The 21,363-nt window shown below is 42.4% G+C and overlaps 1 protein-coding gene across 1 annotated transcript in view; it reads left to right on the forward strand.

The window, feature by feature from the left end:
* Window positions 1-21,363, forward strand: part of LOC117710281 (NACHT, LRR and PYD domains-containing protein 1a-like) — a 38,934-nt gene that overhangs the window by 7,051 nt on the left and 10,520 nt on the right. The window contains exons 2-8 of the mRNA XM_034505027.2: window positions 5,703-7,377; window positions 12,097-12,267; window positions 12,994-13,164; window positions 15,359-15,448; window positions 17,546-17,637; window positions 18,915-19,014; window positions 20,305-20,528. Coding sequence (XP_034360918.2) covers window positions 5,703-7,377; window positions 12,097-12,267; window positions 12,994-13,164; window positions 15,359-15,448; window positions 17,546-17,637; window positions 18,915-19,014; window positions 20,305-20,528 — 2,523 coding nt within the window. The remainder of the gene's footprint in view (window positions 1-5,702; window positions 7,378-12,096; window positions 12,268-12,993; window positions 13,165-15,358; window positions 15,449-17,545; window positions 17,638-18,914; window positions 19,015-20,304; window positions 20,529-21,363) is intronic.

Genomic DNA, 21,363 nt, shown 5'->3' on the forward strand with positions numbered 1-21,363 from the left:
TATCCACATGAGGGGAGCCTTTTGCCACAACAATCCTGTAAGTGTATAATTTGTATTAAAAATCAACAAATGTAGAGGCAAGGAATAGTCTATATAAGTGACAAATTGTTTCTCAATAGCTCTTTTTACTTGTTGTAAGGCCAACAATCCTTCTGGGTTTAAAAATTGAGGGGAGGCAGGATCAGCACTCCCTTTGAGAATATAAAATAGAGGTTTCAATTCACCTGTAGTAAGCCTTAAATAGGGACAAAGCCAATTGATATCACCTAACAGCTTTTGAAAATCATTTAAAGTTTTTAAACTATTTCTCTCTCAATCATTATCTATAACACCTGGCCCATAAACTGTCTGTTGTGAATGTCTTTAGGCCTGAGGCTGAACCTTCCCCAAGGAAGAAACAGGCAATAAGCAAATTCCAGAAAACACCCTTCTATGGACTGGTCAGGATGACCAAGACAAAAGGAATGTCTGTTACACAAACTTCTGCTGTGCCCACTGTGCATTGACTTAATTCAAATGTAAATATTCTTAATCTCGGCCTATATCCTGAGGCCTGGCCCAAAGATTATCCTTCCTGCACCAAGAACAAATTTCAGGCACTCGACCTTATGGTCCAATAGCTGTATGGCAGGCTGCATTAGCATTCTCATATTCCCACTAAGATCCCCTTTAGTAGGTAATTGATTCCAAGCATGAAGAGCAGCCACTGCAATCTGTGGATACACTCCTGCAGGCGGCCCAACCTGATTAGCTTTACCTTCATATTGACTTCCTAGAAGCATGTTAAGATCTCAATATGCATTGCCTGTCTGAGCATTCATCATGGTGGTTCTCTTACTGGTATCTCACTATCCTGAGCTCCAAAGCAAGTAATCTCCTGACAAAGTAGCCTTACATATAGTTTTTTAAATCTTGGGGCATTAAATTTGCTTCTACCACAGTATCCAATAAAGCTTGTATGAAGGGTGCAGTAGGCCCATAATGTGCCACAGTTGTTTTCTAACAATTTTATTCAACTCTACCTATTCTAACCTTTTTTCTATAAACACAAGGGAGTCAAGAAAATCTCAAGTTCATGATTGAACTGTCTGTCAGCTTTAGTCAATGGAATGTTGGCAGTTTAAGTACATTTTTAAGTTTCTTTTGCAATATTAGAGTATAATCATATGTTTGAGAAGCAAAACAAATTTTTAACAATGCAAACAATCAATTTTCTCTAAAATTAACACCAAGTGGATTATTTTCATATTACAAAGTTTTTTTTGCCACTTCTTATATATGAATGCATGCTAGTGCAACTTTTAATATCTCATTAAAGAGACATTGTTTTAAAATTCTATCTTTTATACATCTCGTTTTTGAATGACTCTAACCCTGAGTTACCAATTTTAAGCCAACTTTTTGTTACCAAAGTTGTAAATTTTTAATCATACCCAATCTTATAGGCTAATAATCTATAACCAAGACATGCAGAACATATTTACACTTTTAAAACCAGTCAGAAACAAAAATGAGTGGCCTACACATTTTATATATTTAGACCAAACAAAATTTTCTTGCCTTTTCTAGATGTAATTTCAAGAGAAAAGCACCTTGTCACAAAGATTTTTCAATGAAAGACAACTCTCAGCTTCCTTATCATAGAAGCCAAAAAGCTGCTGGGCCTTTTAAAAGCAGCTTATGCTGACAATCAGTTCCTGGAAAGGCTTTTCTAGCTCAGCTCAATTCTTAGCTACAGGTGTAGGGTAATTTATCAGCCTCTGCTGTGCATATTAAAACTGCCTTTAAAACCAAGTTAAAGTAGATCAAGGGTTGAATCAAGCAGTTTCACGATCTTCTTTTGAACATGAAACATAGAACAATCATTCAAACAACGAAACAAAACCAATTGACTCATATGGACATTGGCATGCCAAGGACAGACAATAAACAAAGAAAGCAGAACTAAGGATTTCTCTTGTGGAAGCTAGAAAGAAACTCAGGACTTCTGAATTTTCTCCTGTTCCTAGGAGGGCTCTGAAACAGCCTCTTGATTCTTTTTTTGCTGACACAGTCCAGAGAGAGAACAACTGCTTTTCTAAAACCCTTTCTCTCTCTCATATTCAAGATCTAATGCTTCATCTCTTTCTTTAGGAAGTGTAGCGGCAGCTACTGATATTTACTTTTCAGTGCCCTGCTTTCTTAGTCTTCCAATTCCTTCTAACCCTGCTCTTCTTGTCTGGGGAATCTCTTAGGCTGCGGGGAGAATGTCTATTTGGAATTCTCTGGTCCCAAAATTTGATGTCACCTCCTAGGTGAGGTTGGCGTTGGGTCAACACTTACTCAACCTAGACCGTAGCCCCTTAAACACACTTTCTGGAAACACAGCCTTAACTAGCTACCATCAATGCTATTCACTGCTTACCAAGTGACCAGGATACTTTCCTTCTTGTTCCGTTTTCCATGGAGCTCCACCCAAGACAGTGTTTCTCAGCTGGTGCCCTGTTTTCAGGCCTCTTGTTTGTGGGAGCCAATCTGTAGCTGCCTGTGGCCATGAAACAACTGGGTTCACCTGAAAGGGGGACTGGGAATGAAAGGGGGGACAGAGAGTGAGAAGAGATGAAGCCAAGACAAAGTTTTCTGATCAAGGCTCAAAGCTTTAATGTTCATCTCTCAATTTAAAGGGAAAGGCCCAACCCAAACCCTTTCTGGTTTCAGCTGGAGATAGGTGGGATAATCTGATAATACATTCTTGGTCATGGCTGGAGATATCTCAAGGCAAACCCAGGGGCAGTTCTTCTTCTAAGTTCTGTGCAGCCAAGGTGGATAACTCCACCTAGATCCTATCACTTGGTCTGTTGAGGTAAACAAGGTCTCTCAGGCCTGCTCAAGGATGGGAGAAGGGCACAGTACAGATCTATAGGTCCTCAAGGGATAATGTATGAACTGATGCTACACTCAGTGCTCTCACCAAATTATCTCTAACACCTCATCCATGGCAGTACAGGTATCTACCGTGTACTTTGAGCAACTGACTGGTGTTGAGGAATGATCTTAGATTTGGTCCATAGGTCATCCTCCTGTTTGTCTTTTCTTGAGTTTCTTCTAGTGAAGATGTTGAGATGAGATTTGTATCCTGGACAAAAACTGGAGAGATGAATCCTCAGATGTACTGGTCAGAAAAAGCAAGAATAGGATAGGGCAGGTGAATCTCAGAAAGTGGACAGTGGCAAACTGTGGAGTACATTAAATTAACAACAAAAGTCTGAGTTTGGTTTCCATTGTTTGGAAAGAAAGCAAAGCCTGGGCAATTTTTAAAAATTATCTTATTCATATTCCGTTCATTGTCCTGTCCCCTTCCTGTACCCATCCCACAGTTTTCATCCTATTCCCCCTTCCCCTTGCATCTGAGTGCATGTCCCCACAGACCTACCCCTTCCCTGGGGCCTCTAGTCTCTCAAGGATTAAAGTTATCTCCCACTGAGGCTAGACCAGGCAGACCTCTGCTATATTTGTGCCAGGGTCCTTGGATCTGCCAGTTTATGCTCCTGGTTGGTGGCTCAGTCTCTGGAAATTAGTTGCCAAGGGTCTGGGTTAGTTAAGACTGCTGGTCTTCCTATGGGGTTACCTTCCCCTTCAGCTTCTTCAATCCTTCCCCTAATTCAACCTTAAGAGTCCCCGACTTGCCGGGTGGTGGTGGCGCACGCCTTTAATCCCAGCACTTGGGAGGCAAAGGCAGGCAGATTTTTGAGTTTGAGGCCAGCCTGGTCTACGGAGTGAGTTCCAGGACAGCCAGGGCTACACAGAGAAAGCCTGTCTCTAAAAAAAAAAAAAAAAAAAAAAGAGTCACCAACTTTAGTCCAATGGTTGGGTATAAGTATTATCATTTGTCTCAGCCAGCTGCTAGGAGTGCACCTCAGAGGACAGCCCTGCCAGACTCCCATCTATAAGCACATCATAGCATCAGTAATAATGTCAGGCCTTCATACCCCACCATGAGATGGATCCCAAGTTGGGCTGGCCATTGAACTTCCTTTCCTTCAGTCTCTACTCTGTTTTTGTCCCTGCAGTTCTTTTACACAGGAACAATTCTGGGTCAGAATTTTGACTGTGTGTTAGTAACCCAGTTCCTCCACTTGAGGCCCTGTCTATCTACTGGATGTGGATTTTTTTGAATTTCCTCTCCCCAGTAATGGGAATTTTGGCTAAGGCTACCCCCATTGAGTCCTGTGAGTCCCTCACCTTCCTGGTCTCTGGTACTTTCTAGAGAGTCCCACTACCTCACACCCCCCAAAGGCTGCTAATTTCCATTCATTCTCCTGGCCCTCTGGACTTCTCTCCTGTTCCCACCTCCATACCTGATCTTGTTCACCCTTTCCCCTCCCCGATTTCTCTCCCATCTAGTTCCCTCCTTTCCTATATCTCCGTGATTATTTCTTTCCCCTTCTAAGAGGGTAAGCAATGCTTCTATTTTTGTTTCTGGTTGGCTGATTGAATTACTGATTGACTGATAGACTGATAGATTGATAGCCTAGGATGGTTTCAAACTCCACATATGGAAAATCTGGGCCTGAGCTGCTCATGATTCTCCTGCCTGTGTCTTCTGAGTGATGGACTATAGAGCTACAGCAACATTCTCAGTGATTTTTTCAAACATGCATATTAACTATAGTTCTGGAGGCTGGGTGTCGAAGACTAAAAACTATGACTACTCAGCTTCAAAAAGGCCATAAAGATGCAAAGAGGTGCCTTCAGGAAAGAAAGGGTTTCCCTTCCCACAACAGTTTGCCCATTCCCAGAAGAAAAGTATTTGCAATTAATTATTAAGGGGCCTGTCCCCATGACTCCAAACACTCACAATAGACCTGTATCTCTTATTCTTGAGTATCCCCTAATCTTATGTTGGCAACTGAGTTTCTAACTGAGTTTCAGAGGGGACAAAACATATTCAAACAGTAGCCAGAAACAAAGCTTGCTGTTGCCAAAGGTGTTTGGAATGCAGTACAAAATACACCCAAAATTGCCTGACCTCAGAACAGGGAGCCAAGACTATGTCCTGAAACATGAACTCTATGGCATTCCTAGAGAATGCCTGATTCTTCCCATCAGACACACAATGTCAGAACTTCAGCATTATGTTTCAGAACTGCAATGGTGAATCCAATAGGATCTGTCAGGAGTAGACCTCTGCTCCACTGTCTGTAATCTCCCCACTACTGCATGGCCACCTACAGGGAGAAACCATAGTAGCCAAATTACAAATGGGAAAGATGAGCTCAGTGGAACTACTGAATCATCTCATAGGCTGAATGAAGACCAAGTTATGTCTGTAAACTTAACCTTTACTCTCAGCCTCAAGAGCAGTACTGGCACTGGGTAAAAAATTAGATAAATATCTAAGGCATGAATGAATGTCAGACAGAATTATTATTACCCACATAACTACTTGAAGTAGAATCTTCTACTCTAAACACAGATTTACTACTCTATACTGTTCAGAATATACTAATGCCCACAGCCTATACGATGTACAGGGTAGACAGATGCCTAAGTGCATCCAGATGATAAAGGATAAAAAAGGGGATGGAAAGAAAAAATGTAGGCAGAAAGAAAGGTAGGAGAGAAGGAAAGAAGAAAGGGAGGAAGGAAGGAAGAAAGGAAGGATGGAATGAATACACAATACTAATGTATACACTTCTGCTCAAACTTTCTCTTTCATTTAGGAACCTTTCCAGAAGTACATATGAAGCAGGAAGGAGAGATTGTTTACCACACACCATCATTGAAAAGTGAGAATTTGTTGCAAAATTTCACAAACCTACTACTATTTCAAAAATTTTGCCCTGGAGGCTCCGAGAACTTGGTCAGGAAAAGCTGGCATCCATGTGTACCAGAAGAAGGAGGACATGTGATTGAGATCCAAGACTTATTTGGCCCAAATATAGGTACTCAGAGAATGCCTCAATTAGTCATAATAGAGGGAGCTGCTGGGATTGGGAAGTCAACACTGGTCAGGCAGGTGAGGAGAGCCTGGAAGGAAGGTCAGCTCTACAGGGATCGCTTCCAGCATGTCTTCTTCTTCAGCTGCAGAGAGCTGGCCCAGTGCAAGCAGCTGAGTCTGGCTGAGCTCATAGCACAAGGCCAGGAAGTGCCCACAGCTCCCATCAGGCAGATCCTGTTTCACCCTGAGAAGCTGCTATTCATCCTGGATGGCATAGATGAGCCAGCATGGGTCTTGGAGGAGCAGAATCCTGAGCTGTGTCTGCATTGGAGTCAAACACAGCCTGTGCACACACTGCTGGGCAGTTTATTAGGGAAATCTATCTTTCCTGAGGCTTCTTTCCTGATCACAGCTCGGACCACAGCTCTGCAGAAACTCATTCCTTCCCTGGGGCAGCCATGTTGGGTGGAAGTCCTAGGCTTCACTGAGTTTGAACGGGAAGACTACTTCTACAAATATTTTCCAAAGGAAAGAGATGCAATTACTGCTTTTAGATTGGTTGAATCTAACCCAGTGCTCCTGACTTTGTGTGAGGTTCCCTGGGTGTGCTGGCTGGTTTGCATTTGCCTGAAAAGGCAGATGGAGCAGAGGAGAGATCTCTCACTGACTTCACAGACCACCACAGCCCTCTGCTTGAAATACCTTTCCCTGACAATCCCAGGTCAGCACCTGGGGACCCAGCTCAGAGCCCTTTGTTCACTGGCTGCTAAGGGGATCTGCCAAAGAAGGACCCTGTTCAGTGAAAGTGACCTCTGTAACCAAGGGTTAGCAGAGGATGCCATTGCCACTTTCCTGAAGATTGGTGTCCTTCAAAAACAGCCCAGCTCTCTTCTGAGCTACAGTTTTGCCCACTTGTGTCTCCAGGAGTTCTTTGCAGCAATGTCCTACATCTTACAAGAGAGTGAGCAAAGACATGGTGCTATGGAAGATGACAGAATTATGGAAACACTGGTAGAACAGTATGGAAAAGAAAACCTGTTTGAGGCACCCACTGTGCGCTTTCTATTTGGTCTTTTGACTGAAGAGGGATTGAAAGAAATGGGAAAGTTTGTTTCCTGCAGCCATCCTTGGAGGGCAATGTTGAAACTACAGAACATCCTAGAGAAATCCCAACCCCATCAACCGCCTTCTCTGGGTTTGCTCCACTGTCTATATGAAAATCAGGAAAAGAAGCTCCTGACACAAGTGATGCATGATCTTCAAGAAACAATAGTGCCTGACCAAAATGACATTGCACACACAGTGTTCCAGACAAATGTGAAGCACCTGGTGATACAGACAGACATGGAGCTCATGGTGGTCACTTTCTGCATTCAGTTCTGTTGTCATCTGAGGAGTCTTCAGCTGAATGTGGCAAGACAGAAAGGATATAAGCTGACAGCCCCAAGGATGGTTCTGTGAGTACTCAGACACAGTCCTCTCCCCAGATTCCCTGTGGATTCCATGAACCCACATGTTCTGATCTCCAGTAACACACTTAGCTGGTTCCAGAGAAGTGGGGGTACCAGTCATCAGTAACTTCTAATTCCTGAATCAGACAAGTTTTTTGTATTTTATTTGGTATGCTTGATCACAGGAGGGGGCTAAGAACTTGTCACTCCCTATGCCTTGGTGAGGAACACCCAAGTTCTCTGATTCAAATCATATTTACCTTTCAAGGTGCTCCAATCATCACAGTTACTGATCCTCCCCATTAACATGATTTCTCTCTGAGAAACAGCTCATTCCTGCAGGCACCATCCCCTATCCCCATGAAAGTAACCTGGGCCCTGAAATCTTTCTCATCACCTAAGAATGTGTATTTATGAGAGTCCCTATGGTTCCACTGCCCAGATAATAAGTATAGGTGTTAATGATGGCAACCTTGCCTTGACACTCACCTGAAAGGCTCCCTAACATTCTGTCAATCAAAGCAGCAAAGTACACTTCTTCCAGAATTTCCTACTACTATGCAGTACAGATTACTTAGAATCACTATGTGTCTCCTCCCCTCTACATAATTCATCCCATAAATATTAAGTACTTATATCATTAAGTACTTATTTTATAGAAGTCCCTACCAATGAATCATGAGAGAAGTACAATTGTTGTCCAAGGTCCAGAGAAACTGTGAACTAAGACAGCCAACTATTCTAATTACATAGAGAGTGCCTCTTGCCATGATCAAACACATGCCAGATGTCAGGGAAGGTAGTATTTATTTAAGTGGACAGATTTTTATTTAAGTCTTCTGTTTTCATGTGTTGAAACATTTTCTCCTAATCATCTGAGCTAGACTGGCTGACATAGGCCTGAATTCTTGCCATTCAGGAGGCTAAAGTGGAAAGATTCCTTAATTTGAGGACTTTGATACTATTTGGACAAGAAAGCAAAAGCTCATATGAAAACCAAATGACTTGAAAGGAATGGAGAGACTGTCAAAGAACAGGATGGAGTGAAGAGAATGCAGTAAGGTGTCTCAATGACTCTTTTATACGATTAGGATGGGCTAATATATTCTTGTAGAAAAGTGAGTGTATATGAATTATCAAAACAAAAAAAAAATAGTATGAACCAGAACTCTATTTCTCATAGAGGACAGTGTTAAGAATTGGAGAAGCTGAGCTTGATTGTGCACACGTGTCATCTAAAACTCAGAAGGCAGAGGCAAGAAAGCCAGAAATCCATGTCCAGCCTGGGCTACATAGTATGATTCTGTCTCAAGATATCATGTGCTAAGGATGTAACTTATTGGTAGAGAGATTGCTTAATGTATTAGATAACTTTCTGTTGCTCTGATAAAACACCATTAACAATGCACCTATAGAAGAGTTGATTTGGGCTCATGGTTCTAGAGAGATCAGGTTGCATCATGGCACAGGGAAAGCATGGTGACTGGAGCAGCAGCTCAGAGCTCATATCTTATATCACAAGCAGGAAGCAGAAATTAGGTGCTGGGAAAAGCTCAAGAATTTGAAATAATTTTTGTTATTTCTATTAATTAAGTTAGTTATTTACTTTACATCTGGATCATAGCTTTCGCTCAATCCCCCCCCCCCATTTCACCTTTATCTCTCCCATTTACCCCTCCTCCACTTCTCATAAAAGGGAAGGCCTCCGATCGTTATTAACCAGCTCCAGCATACCAAGTTGCAGTAGGACTAGTGCATCTTCTTCTATTGAAGCTGATCAAGGCAGACCAGTTAGGGGAAAGGGACCCAAAACAGACAATGTAGTTTAAGATAACCCTGATCCCACTTCAGGAGCCCCTCATGAAGACTCAACTGCACGTGCAGAGGGTCTAGATCAGTCACATACATTCTCTCTATTGGCAATTTAGTCTCTATAAGGACCTATGGGCCCAGGTTAGTTGATTCTGTAGTATTTGTTGTTGTTGTTGTTGTTATTGTTGGTGGTGGTGTAGTTATTGTAGCTTTAGTTTCTTGTGGTATCCTTCAGCCCCCTTTCCATAGGATTCCCCAAACTCCATGTAATGCTTGGGTATATGTCTCTGCATCAATTTTCATCAGTTGCTGAGTGAAGTCTTTCATAGAACTGTTATGCTAGGCTCCTGTCTTCAAATATAGAAGAATATCATTAACACTATCAGGGGTGGGATCCCTTTACTTTACACCTAGATCATAGATTTCCCTCAATCATCTCCTCGCAAATTGGTCTCAAATTGGGACACTCATTAATTGGCTTTCCCTCAAAATCTACTCCATCTTTTACCCCTGCCTGCCTTGTACCTGGGAAGAATTGTGGGTCTAAGGCTTTTGGCTGTGTTTGTGTCTCAATGTGTCTCTCCATTGAAGTCTTTCCTGGTTACAGGAGATGGCTGGTTCAGGTGCCATATCCTCCACTGTTAGAAGTCTTCGCTAGGGTCCCCTTCCTAGATTCTTTGGAGTTTCCATTGTCCTAGGTTTCTGGCTCAACCCAGAGATGTCATCTCAAATCCAGTTGTCTCAGTACTCTCTCCCTATGTCCTTCCTCACCTTGTCTCTCCTGTTCCTATCCCCACAACCTTTCCTACCCAGACCCTATCCCTCTTGATGTCTAATCTATTTCACCTTCTCAGTGAGATTCAAGCATTCCTCCTTGGGACCTTTTTGCTACTTAGCTTCTTTTGAACTGTGGATTGTAGTAGCACAGTTATCTTGTACTTTATGACTTATATATACTTACAAGTGAGTACCTACCATGTTTATCTTTCTGGGTTTCTGTTAATTCACTCAGGATGATCTTTTTTCTAGTTCCATCCATTTGCCTGCAAATTTCAGGATGCTATTGTTTTGAATAGCTGAGTCCATAATATAAATATACCACATTTTAGCTGAGTCCATAATATAAATATATCGCATTTTCTTTATTTGGTTCTTGACTGAATGGCATCTAGATTGTTTACAATTTCTGGCTATTACAAATAAAGCTGTTATGAACACAGTTAAACAAGGGTCCTTGTGGTATGGTGGAGCTTCTTTCAGATATATGTCCCAGAGTGGTATAGCTGTGTCTAGAGATAAATCTATCCCCAATTTTCTGAGAAGCTACCAAATTGATTTTCAAATGGTTGTACTATTTGCACCCCCACCAGCAATAGAGTAATGTTCCCCTTTCTCCACATCCTCACCAGCATAAGCTGTTCCTTAAATTTTTGACAGGTGTAAGATGGAATCTCAGAGTCCTTTTGATTTGCATTTCCATGTTGACTAAGGATGGTAAATATTTCTTTAAATTCTTCATAGCCATTAGAGATTCCTCTGTTGAGAATTCTCTGTTTAGATCTGGACCCCATTTTATTCTAGTCTTCAGCTGCTAGGAAGAAAGTAAGGTTAAGAGGAAAAGTCAGCCAGTCAAGGCAGGTAAAAAAAAAAAAAAAAAAAAGAGGCCCTTTGCACACAAGAAAAAGAGTTCAAATGTAAAATTGGCCAAAGTCAAGAGAAAGGGTAGGACCAGCTCAGGAAATGAAGGTATTGAAGGTGGCAGGGTGAGCAATTTCTCTGTGTGTGGCTATTTTTTTAAAATAGAATATCATTTTAGAATATCATTTTTTAAAAGCACGTCATGCTTTTAAAAAATGATATTCTGGATTTTCAAGATTTTTCGGTGTAAATACTAACCATGCATCAAAAATACCCTGCTCTGAGTATGAGGTGTATTGGTCAGCAAGAAAGAACACTTGCTGCTCTCTCCGAAGATGAGGATCCACTCTAAACACCCACATTAGGTGGCTCACACTACCTTAACTATATTCCCAGAGGATACTAGGCCCTGCTTCTAGCTTCTGCCAGCTCCTACATTCATATAGGACACAGACAAGCAGGCATACTATTATACACATGAAGTGAAAATATATAAATCCTTTTTAAAAAGTCATTCTGAAGTTTAGTACTTGATTTCCCTAATATTTCTTTGCTGTTATAAATTTATAAGTATCTCTATCTTTCTGTGTGGTGTGTCTTTCTTTGTGTCTCTGTGTCTCTGTGTTTGTGTCTCTCTCTGTCTCTATTTCTCTCCCCCTTCGTGTGTGTGTGTGTGTGTGTGTGTGTGTGTGTGTGTCCATCGCTCTCCCTCCACTCTCCTCTCCCTGTGGTCCTCTATCCTTGGAAGGATACAAGGACCATGTGAACCAACACAGCTGTAGTATAGTGTTTGTGATCATGCTTATCATACCTTCACAGAGTCATTCCTAACTGCCAATCCTATATCCTTTCCAGCATTCTTTCATAAGATTCAAGAAATGTGTTCCAAAGAAAAGCAGGTTCACTCACATCAAAGAGAAGCCCATCTGAATTTCCAAGGTCCCACTTTGTGTTAGATCATGAGCTGAGCATTACAGATTACAAAAAAAGATGCGAGCCATTTGTTCACGACCTTAGAACACCTAGACTGAGCCAGAAACATATGGATAAAATGAGCACACAGTATGCTATCCTAAAGAATGTAGATGAAGAATGACCCAGAGGAGAGAATCCAGAATTTGGAGCAAAAACATGTACAAGGATAGGGAGTTCTGGAAGTGGCATACCAGTGCCTGGGGCTCAGGAGACAGAAAACCAATCTTCTATGTGGAACTGTGAACAGACCATTCATACACACAGAAGTCACACCCCTCTGCTACCTCTCTTTCCCCTCAGGTACAGATGGACCCCAACCACCAATGCCAGCTGGAAGATTTTCTTCTCCAATCTTAAATTAATCAGAACACTGGAGGAACTGGACCTAAGTGGAAATCCACTGAGTTACTCTACAGTGCAATGTCTCTGTTCAATTCTGACACAACCTGGCTTCCAACTAAAGACCTTGTGGTGAGTCTAGCCTGGCTTCCCCCAGAAGCAGGGGTAGATAGGAAGAGATTAAAGCCAAAAGATATCTCTAAAATGAGGCTTAGTATTTATCAAGCATTCACTGAACTCCTTTTACCACACCTATGACACATGCCAGAATTGTTAAGATAAACAAATGGGATTCTATTCTTGGGGATCGTTAGAGACTGCATTCTTCAAGAAGTCCCACTATCTAATGTTAGTACTAGACTCATGAGGGCTTCAGTGGAGCACACTTCCTGCGGACATGGGTAAAGCAGAAGTGAAGAATACAGAGGCAAAGGGAGGCCTGAGGGAAGAAAGCTTCAAGTCCAAGGAATGGCATCTCCCACTTCCTCCTGCCTCTGCCCTCACATCAGACTTCTACTCTATTCCTATAGACTTTGTCTTGATAAATATCTCACTTAATGAATGACATTATGCCCTATTATACATCTGGCAAATTTCATGTCACATGACTTGAAATATAGCAGTAAGCTCTCCTAGGCCTACAGAGCTCTGCCATGGCCAATGGCAAAAGGGCATTGGTCCTGACCTATATCTATTGCTTCTGCAACTTAGCTGGGGAAAGCATGGAACTGAACAGAAAAGGCACACAGAGAACTAACCACTGGCAGCTCAGCATGCCAAGGTTCACAGAGGGAAACGAGATAAGTTCTCAAAAGCAATGAGCCCAGGAGAAGCTAATGGTGAGCATCTCCCATGCAGGCTTGTTGACTGTGGCCTCACATCTACATACGGCTCACTCCTGGCTTTAGCACTCAGTGCCCACTCCAGCCTGACTGCGGCAGACCTTCAGCTGAATGATCTGGGTGACTACGGAGTGAAGCTGCTGTGTGAGGGGCTCAGGAATCGTGGCTGCAACCTCAGCATCTTGCGGTAAGCAAGCCCTGCAATAGCTTTCTGCACATAAGGAAGGGAAGGGACATAGGTGAGTTCCCAGATGACAAAATATAGAAAATAAAAGGGATAAATAAGGGATTCATAGTCAGCCTGGCTTCTGAACAGCTGTACCACTTACATCCTGTGTTTGGGCAACTCACTGTCTTCTCAAAAACACAGTGTTCTCATGGATTAAATGGAATGTGATACCCATCTCACAGACATGTATATTACATAGTACATATGAAATGGCATACAGTATACATTTGTAAAAACAAAGATAATACTAATAAGTAGCTGGGCATGGTAGAATCACATGCATTAGCATGGTTGGCTATACATAGTAAGGGACTCCCATGTTTGCTTTACTCCAGGTGAGGGTCTCAATCATTTCTCATCCATTAATTCATGTATGCACACATTCATATCAGGTTCTTTGTGTGCTGAGCATTGGTACAGGTCCTAGGAAAACAAATACACATGGCTCTGTCCTCTGAGTCGTGAAAAGAGACAGACACGGAGCACCCATCAGCTTGTGACTCTGTATCAACAAACTGCTGAATGCAGTTCAGTCAATAATATTATGAAAGTGTAATTCTGTGAGAAGCAGAATTTTACCAAATTTTCCCAGAAAAGATCTCCGAGGCATGAAGGGAAAGTACGCCTTGGTTTATACAATGTAAGGCCAGCAGCCCAGACCAAGGCAGAGTTGGGGAAGACTGGAACAGATAGGACCTGGAACCATAGAGTGTCACAGGGGTTGACTACAGAAGCCTGAGATAGATGGCTGTACCTGGAGCTGTACCATTCATCCTGGCCTAGAGTTCCGTGAAAACTAAGAAAACTTCCAAACTAAAGTCCTAGAGACATGTGTCCTTCTCTACAAAGCCCTTCATGCTGTCTCTAAGCTCCTTCCTATCAGATTTCTCCACCTCCCTAGCAGATGTACACAGTTTTCTAGAAGAACACTTTCCAGAGGTTACAGGTCAGTGTCCTTCTTGAGCTCAGAAAACAATGGAAGCTCTGAACTCCTGAACCTGCTGGTTCTTCCAGCCAATAGGAAAAGTCAGGTAAGCCTGTGCCCTGGGGGCTTCCCTATCTAGCCATCTGCTGCAACTCTCAAACCTTAGGAGCAGTTTTGCAGTGAATATTCTTATTTCTGCACCTCTTGTAACTGAAACAAGCCCAGCTGGGTGGCACCTTTGCTCAGCAGCAAGTTTTCAGCTACGATTGTTCCTCACACACTGAAGAGCATATACAAGACTGGCCTCTGTTGCAGGTCTGCTTTCCAGACAACTCATTACATGTGAATTCTTAGCTGTCTCCTTCCATCCTGGAGACATAACAATCTTGAACTCAAAGACTCTGTCATGTCTTCTCCCCATGAAGTAGTATGGTATCATTGCGCAGCATTTCAGAGGAGGAAGAACCTTTCTCCTCCTGCCTTGTCTGTTCATCCCAGCAGGCAGAGTGGGAGTGATGTATCCATGCTTAGGAACTGAGGACTCTGAAATGCAGATAAGGCAGGCACTACTCTAACACTGTCAGCAGCCCTGGAACTTGAGGGTCATAAGAATGCATCAGAGGACCTTGGTATTGGCTTTTGTATAAGGACAATGTTTTCTTCCTCAGCACTAAAGGGATTGAGGTATGAGGTGAGAATGGAACCAAGGCTCTTTCCCTCAAGGTGAACTTTCATGAAACCTTATATCCTGGCACTTGAGAGTTTTCCAGAATCCCTTTGGAGACATACCTGACTATCAGCATTTATGAATGCTGATGGCTACAGATGTGCACTTTGCCCACAAGAGTCCCCTTATCCATGGCCATGTTCCCCTCCCTGGGACAATCTATATCCAATGACTGGCCTGTGGAGAGGAGGTATAAATGTCTAGCCACTTATTTCAGCTCTGAAATGTTCCAAAGGCCCTCTCCTTGTATTCAGATGTCACTGAACACTGACTTTTTCACTGAGACTGCCTCATGGGCACATCTCCTTCCATGGTTCTATCAGCCTGCTGCTGCTTTCTATCTCTATCTCCCCTTTGTCCTGATTTTTGATCAAGTATAAGACTGAATGAGCCTCCTCACTGGCTTCATCCTCAGACAACAGAGTCCAAAATCCTGAACTCTGACTTCTCAAGGTCCTGTAGAAGACTATAGAAGAAACAGCCCCCTCTTCTGCTTGCAGGCTGGACCAGGACTCACTTAGTGACCAGGTTATTACAGAGCTCAGGGCTCTGGAGGCAAAGAATCCAAAGCTGCTCATCTCCAGCACATGGTAAGAGGAGTGGGGAAGAAATAATTCTCCATGGGCAATCCTTGCTCTATGTGTCTGGTTTAAAGATGAGTGGTAGGGAAAGTGTCCTGTGGTGGGAAAGACACAAACAGCCTGGAAGAAACCAGGAAACCACTGCAATTGGAGTAAGGAAGGGTCGTGTATGTAGGAAGGTAGTATGATTTAAGAAAAAAATAGAATCATATAACATCCATATTTAAGGTATTCCATCAGAAAAGAATATGAAAGATTGAGTTAGTGGATAGTCCTCTGGGAACAGCAAGTGTATGACAGTAGCCATGAGTAAAGCCAGACCAGTGGAGCAATGGAAGCAGAAACCACAGTGAAGAAAAACAGAGAAACAGTTGGAGAACAAACCACACTCTGTATAACTGTTTAACTCTAATGCTCAGACAGACACATACCCAAAAGAGAATGTGCATACTCCAACACACACACACACACACACAAAACTATGGAATATGAAACCTCAGGGAAGGAAAAGTTCATTTCCATCCCCAGGGACTGTGCTAAAGCCTGATTTTTGGCACATTTCAGTTCATGACTGTGAATTCCATTTGTTCTCAAGTTCATAGCTTCTGTGCCTCGTGAAATGGAGGGGCCTCTAGACATAGGAGGATCATCCATTCATTGAATGGAGGGGCCTAAAGAAACACTGTGCATCATACACTATTTGGGCATCTGAGGGCATATCAGTAAACAAGGCAAACATAGCCCAACATTTATTACCTCAGTCCAGCAAAAAGAAAACACTTGCTCCCCCACTGTTCACATAATTGTACCTGGGAAGCCCAGGAGTGCAGTGGAGCTCTGTCTGACCTCATTCAAAACTGAGGTGAGCTGTGATGACCTCTCCAAGATGGGAAATATGGGAAGATTCAGGTAGAAGAAATCACCAGGTAGAGATGTTCTAAGGAAGCAGAGAGAGAAGTTCCTTGGAAGGAGTGGAAACCATGTGCAGAGACCATAATTTCTACTTCATTATTACCTGATAGATTCACAGAAATGTAGGTTATTAGGCCCCACTCCATCTCTACAGACTCAGAATCTTGTGTATGGCAGCTTTCTTCAGTGTGGTTTCTGATTTAGCAGGCTATCCAGGTGACATTTGAACATGGTAATTTGAGAGTCACTGGTCTAGAGGTCAGTAAGCAGGAAAGGGTGGTATACAAGGCCTTGGAGGGGACAGGGGCCACAGCAAGAATAGTGGACTATGCCAAGAAATTTCTACTTCTGCCCAGAGGCAATGAGAGACATTCTATGGCCTCAGTCAAAAAGTGGCTTCTCTTCTTTATGGTCAGCTACTATGTAGAAAATGTGCTGGAAGGGACCACATCAGAAGCAAGGACACCTGTCAGAGGATGCGGACAGCAGCTCAAGACACTGTTCACTCCATCCCAGGACTAGGATGCAGGTGTAGAGTAGAGAACAGAAAGGAGGGGAGGTTTAGAAGGTATTGTTTAGGTGATTAGCTTTCAGAGTGAGTGATTATTAGTTTGTTTTCTGGCTAAAACACACCGTTTGACACTGGGCACTGGATATAAAGGACAGAGATTATGTCTTACAGTTCTGGATATAAGGAAGGGCAAGGGCATGGACTCTGCATCTAGAGAAGCCTTTCTTGATCTTCCATATATTTCATAACAGGGAACTTTGAAAGCAAGAAGTTAAGTTGGCTTTTGTGTCAATTCTTTTGTGTCAATTTGTGTCAGGGCACTGGAATCTACTTCTGCGATGATGCTATTGACACCTTCATGAAGGCAGAGCCTTCATGATCTCATTGTGTTTGGCACTACTACATTCTATGAGCACTGTGGAACTGCATTGTGAATTAACTTTCTAATGTGTGAACACTGGGGAACCCATTTATACAAACCAAAGGAGGGGTAGAGATTATCCTGGTTCTGACACCATGGATGCACAGGAGGATGGGGGACTTCATACAGTTGTGGCTCAAAGAAGAAGCATGGGACAGAGTTAAAATCCAGATGAGTTGAATTTTGTGTCAGAATATTGTGCACACAACCCTGGTTTCTGCTTTTCCTGACATCTGAGGGAAAGAAATATGTCTATGTGTAGGAAGCCACATGTGATGGTCCCTAATAGGAACATGGATAAAGAAGAAAAGGGTAATAGCTCAACTTCATTCAAGAAGCAGAGGCAACAGTCAGGTATGTGAAGGAATAAGACCAAGAGCCTGTAAGTATTGGATGCAAGAGCATCTGTATGGAGAACACATTATCACTCTTTCTTGTTTGAATTTTTTAATTTCTATATTTACATCATTTCTGCCCCCGATCTATTCACTCCAACTCCTATGTTCCACACACAAATTCTCAAATTCCTGACCCTCTTCTTTAATATTATTTTTGTTAAATACATATATATATATATATATATATATATATATATATACACACATATGTATATATAAATACAACATGATGTATCCATTTATTGTTGATCATGTATACATGTTCCAGGGTGGCCAGTTAGAATTGAATAATCAATGGGATAACTCTTGCTTGGGGAAGACTGATGTTACCTGTCTCCTACCAGCTTTTAAGTGCCTATAGCGCTTTATTTTGGCATGGAGCATTAGGAGGTATCCATCATCCACATTAGTATGTCAACTAGTGTTGTCATTGGGGAAATCTTGTTGAGGCAGTGATATTGGTGAGGTTTTATGGGTGCACATTCCCTGTCACATACAGAAAGCATTATCTGTAGTAAATGTCATAGAAGTGGTCATTTTTATCCCCCTGTCTCTGACATGGAACAGTACAAGCTCACCATAGTCAAGATCCCTACCCCTTGCAAGACCTTCCACACTTAGAACCAAAAGGAGATTACTTCTTTCTCTCTCAGCCTTGGAGGCTACTGCTGCCACTCTCTTAAGTCTGTAGCTTGTATCAAGCTCTGTACCAGGGCTCTCTCTCTCTGATTCTGATCTGCTGTGACCTAGGACTCACCTCTCTATCCCTGCTCATTCATCTTTGGTATGTTCTTTTCTCAGCATAGGCACTTGAAACATGCTAGGATGAAAGAAAACTCAAAGCCTGCCTTGGAAGCAGGTATTATGGTAGAATGCCTGCTCAAAAAGCAAATAAAAATAAATGAAAATAAAACAAGATTACACACACACACACACACACACACACACGCACATGCACATGCACACACATGCATGCGTATACACACACACGCACACACACACATATATATGCAGGTAGCTAGAGGACCAGTGATACAGACTGAATATGCACTTCCTAATAAGGCCTAAGCTGGTCAATATAGAAAAAGGTTCAGCCATTATACATTACTCAGGAAATCAGGGTAGACGAAGTTGGACAACACAGAGTGACCACTGCCTGGCCTCTTCTACAGGAGTGGTACTCATAACTTGTACCATTAAAGTCCTTTCATCCATGCTGTCCTGTCTCTTCAGGAGATAAACCCATGGAACCTCTGGGGACTAAGGATGACTTCTGGGGCCCAACAGGACCTGTGGTTGCTGAAGTGGTTGACACAGAGAGGAACATGTACCAGTAAGTGAGCTTTGTTTGTCAGAGGCTTGCTTTTCACAGTCTACTTTCCATAAGGGATCCCCACAGATAACCACAGACCTCCCATCTCTATTGTAACTTCTCCTCCCTTTGCCAATACAGAAGGCAAGACCAGGGTTGCAATAGGAATTTGGGGCTATTATACAAATAGGGGTTTTCTTCAAAAACCTTTTAAAAAACTTATAAAAGGAGAGCACAAAACTTCCCTGTATAGTTACCTATATCCATCAACTACTTCCAATTTGTTTCAACTGACCTCATTTTTCTTTGTCAACACTGTCACAGTATTATGACAGTACATTTGTCACAGTATTATATGGCCAAGACATAGCATTCCTCCCCTCATTAAATTCCAGCTCTCCTGTCCTTAGATTCACCTTAAATTTCCGCACTCTTTTCAAACGTGCTTCACTAACAACTATTGTGTGCCAAGAACCCCCTGAAGCTGAGAACATGATGATGTGTATGGCAGCCCTGTCCTCCAAGAATTGTAGTCACATGAATAATGACTGACTAAATATACAGCCATGGTGTCTTCCACAAAGTGATACTCTCCTCCAAGGCTGTCACAGTCACTGTCTCTGCTGGAGAAACTGTCACTTTTCATTTCCTCCCACAGAAACTGGCACTCTTCTACCCAACAGTTGCCAATCAGAAAGCGTTGAGAAACTAACTGAAGATCTTGGTACAGTGTTGTTTTTCGGACAATGATTTACCACTACTATCATTAGATAGACTCTCATTATCAGAAAATATTTACTTTAAGAATATAAACACTAAAAACTGAAGATATACCTGTTTGGGCCCTTATCTATTGTGGACAAGATCTTAGGTTTATCCAAAAAAAATAACAGTCACATATAAGTGGATATGTGTGCATGCGCGCGCACACACACACACGCACACACACATACACCACACCACACCTATGTCACCATCTACATCATCATCACCGTCATCACCATCGTCAATCATCTTTATCAACAATCATCATCACCACCATCATCATCATCACAGGAAGAGCTGACTGCTCCCTACATGTGTTACATGGAGATTTGTATTAGGTCACTCAGTACTCACAGAGCTCTAAGATAATACCTATGTATAGATGAGGAAACAGATTGGGAGATTAAATGACTAATCAGGGATCCCCATAGACAGCAGAGGAATAAAACTCAGAGCTAGCTGCCCGAAGTTGGCTCTGTCCTGAGTTCTGCACACAACAAATGAATAGTACTGGTTTGAACTGGTGTCTGCTTCTCCAACTTCCAGAGTTCAATTGCCTGTGGCTGGTTCCTACCACTGTCCCAGCACAGGACTCCACTTTGTGGTGACAAGAGCAGTGACAATTGAGATTAAATTCTGTGCTTGGAGCCAATACCTGGACAAGACTTCCTTGCAACACAGTCACATGGTGGCTGGACCTCTATTTGACATCAAAGCTGAGCAAGGAGCTGTGACTGCAGTGTACCTCCCTCATTTTGTGTGTCTCCAAGGTAACCAATGAAAGCTTAAGGAAGAGGGTGTTATAATAGGTGAGATTAACAGGCCATATAAAAACTGCAGGATGGTGGGTGATAAAGAATTGTTTCAAGGTTTCCTTAATGGGGCAGAGCAGTTTACAGAGGTGGACAATGATATGTTTTGTCATCCCTTCTTGTCTGATGTATCTTCTTTGAAGCACATGTCTCCCAGCCTTATGACTTTATTTCTGTCTTACCAGAAGGTGTCCCTAATTAGAAAGTGATGTCCTCAGTACCAATATTAGTAGGTGAATATCAAAAACCCTTTACAAACTATGTCCCTAAAAGTGTACTATGGCTTCTGCTAAGATGACAGTGTATCCTAGGACTTGAAAGCCCAGGAACCATACAATTCTGAGGGGAGAAGGTATCTCAATGGAAGAGTATCCTGAGAAATGGGAGCCCAGGAGTCACAGAGCTCTGAAGTGGGACAGTGTCCCAAGGGAAATTCATCCTGAGACATGGGAACTCAGGAACCAGATACCTCTGAGAGGAAGCATCCCCAGCAGAGACATTGCAGCTGCCAAGGGAGGGTTTCCCCAGCAGAGCTGAGGAGCTCAGGGCCTTCAGCCCTGCTTTTTTCTTTTCCCTTATTTTCTTCTCTTCATTGTTTCTTGTCTTCTTGTCTTCTTCCAACCAGAGAGTCACACCAGGCAGAAAATCCCATGAAAATCATTTATTAGAGGGTCCAAGGACTGGAAGGACAAATTTTGAAGTGGCTGTCCTCCTATGCAATAAAAAACAAGTTATATGTTTCCAACATACAATGGCACAGAATAAACACTGACGTTCCAACATGGAAGAATCA

This window comes from Arvicanthis niloticus, chromosome 6 (genome assembly GCF_011762505.2).
Source record: "Arvicanthis niloticus isolate mArvNil1 chromosome 6, mArvNil1.pat.X, whole genome shotgun sequence".
Taxonomy (NCBI): domain Eukaryota; kingdom Metazoa; phylum Chordata; class Mammalia; order Rodentia; family Muridae; genus Arvicanthis; species Arvicanthis niloticus.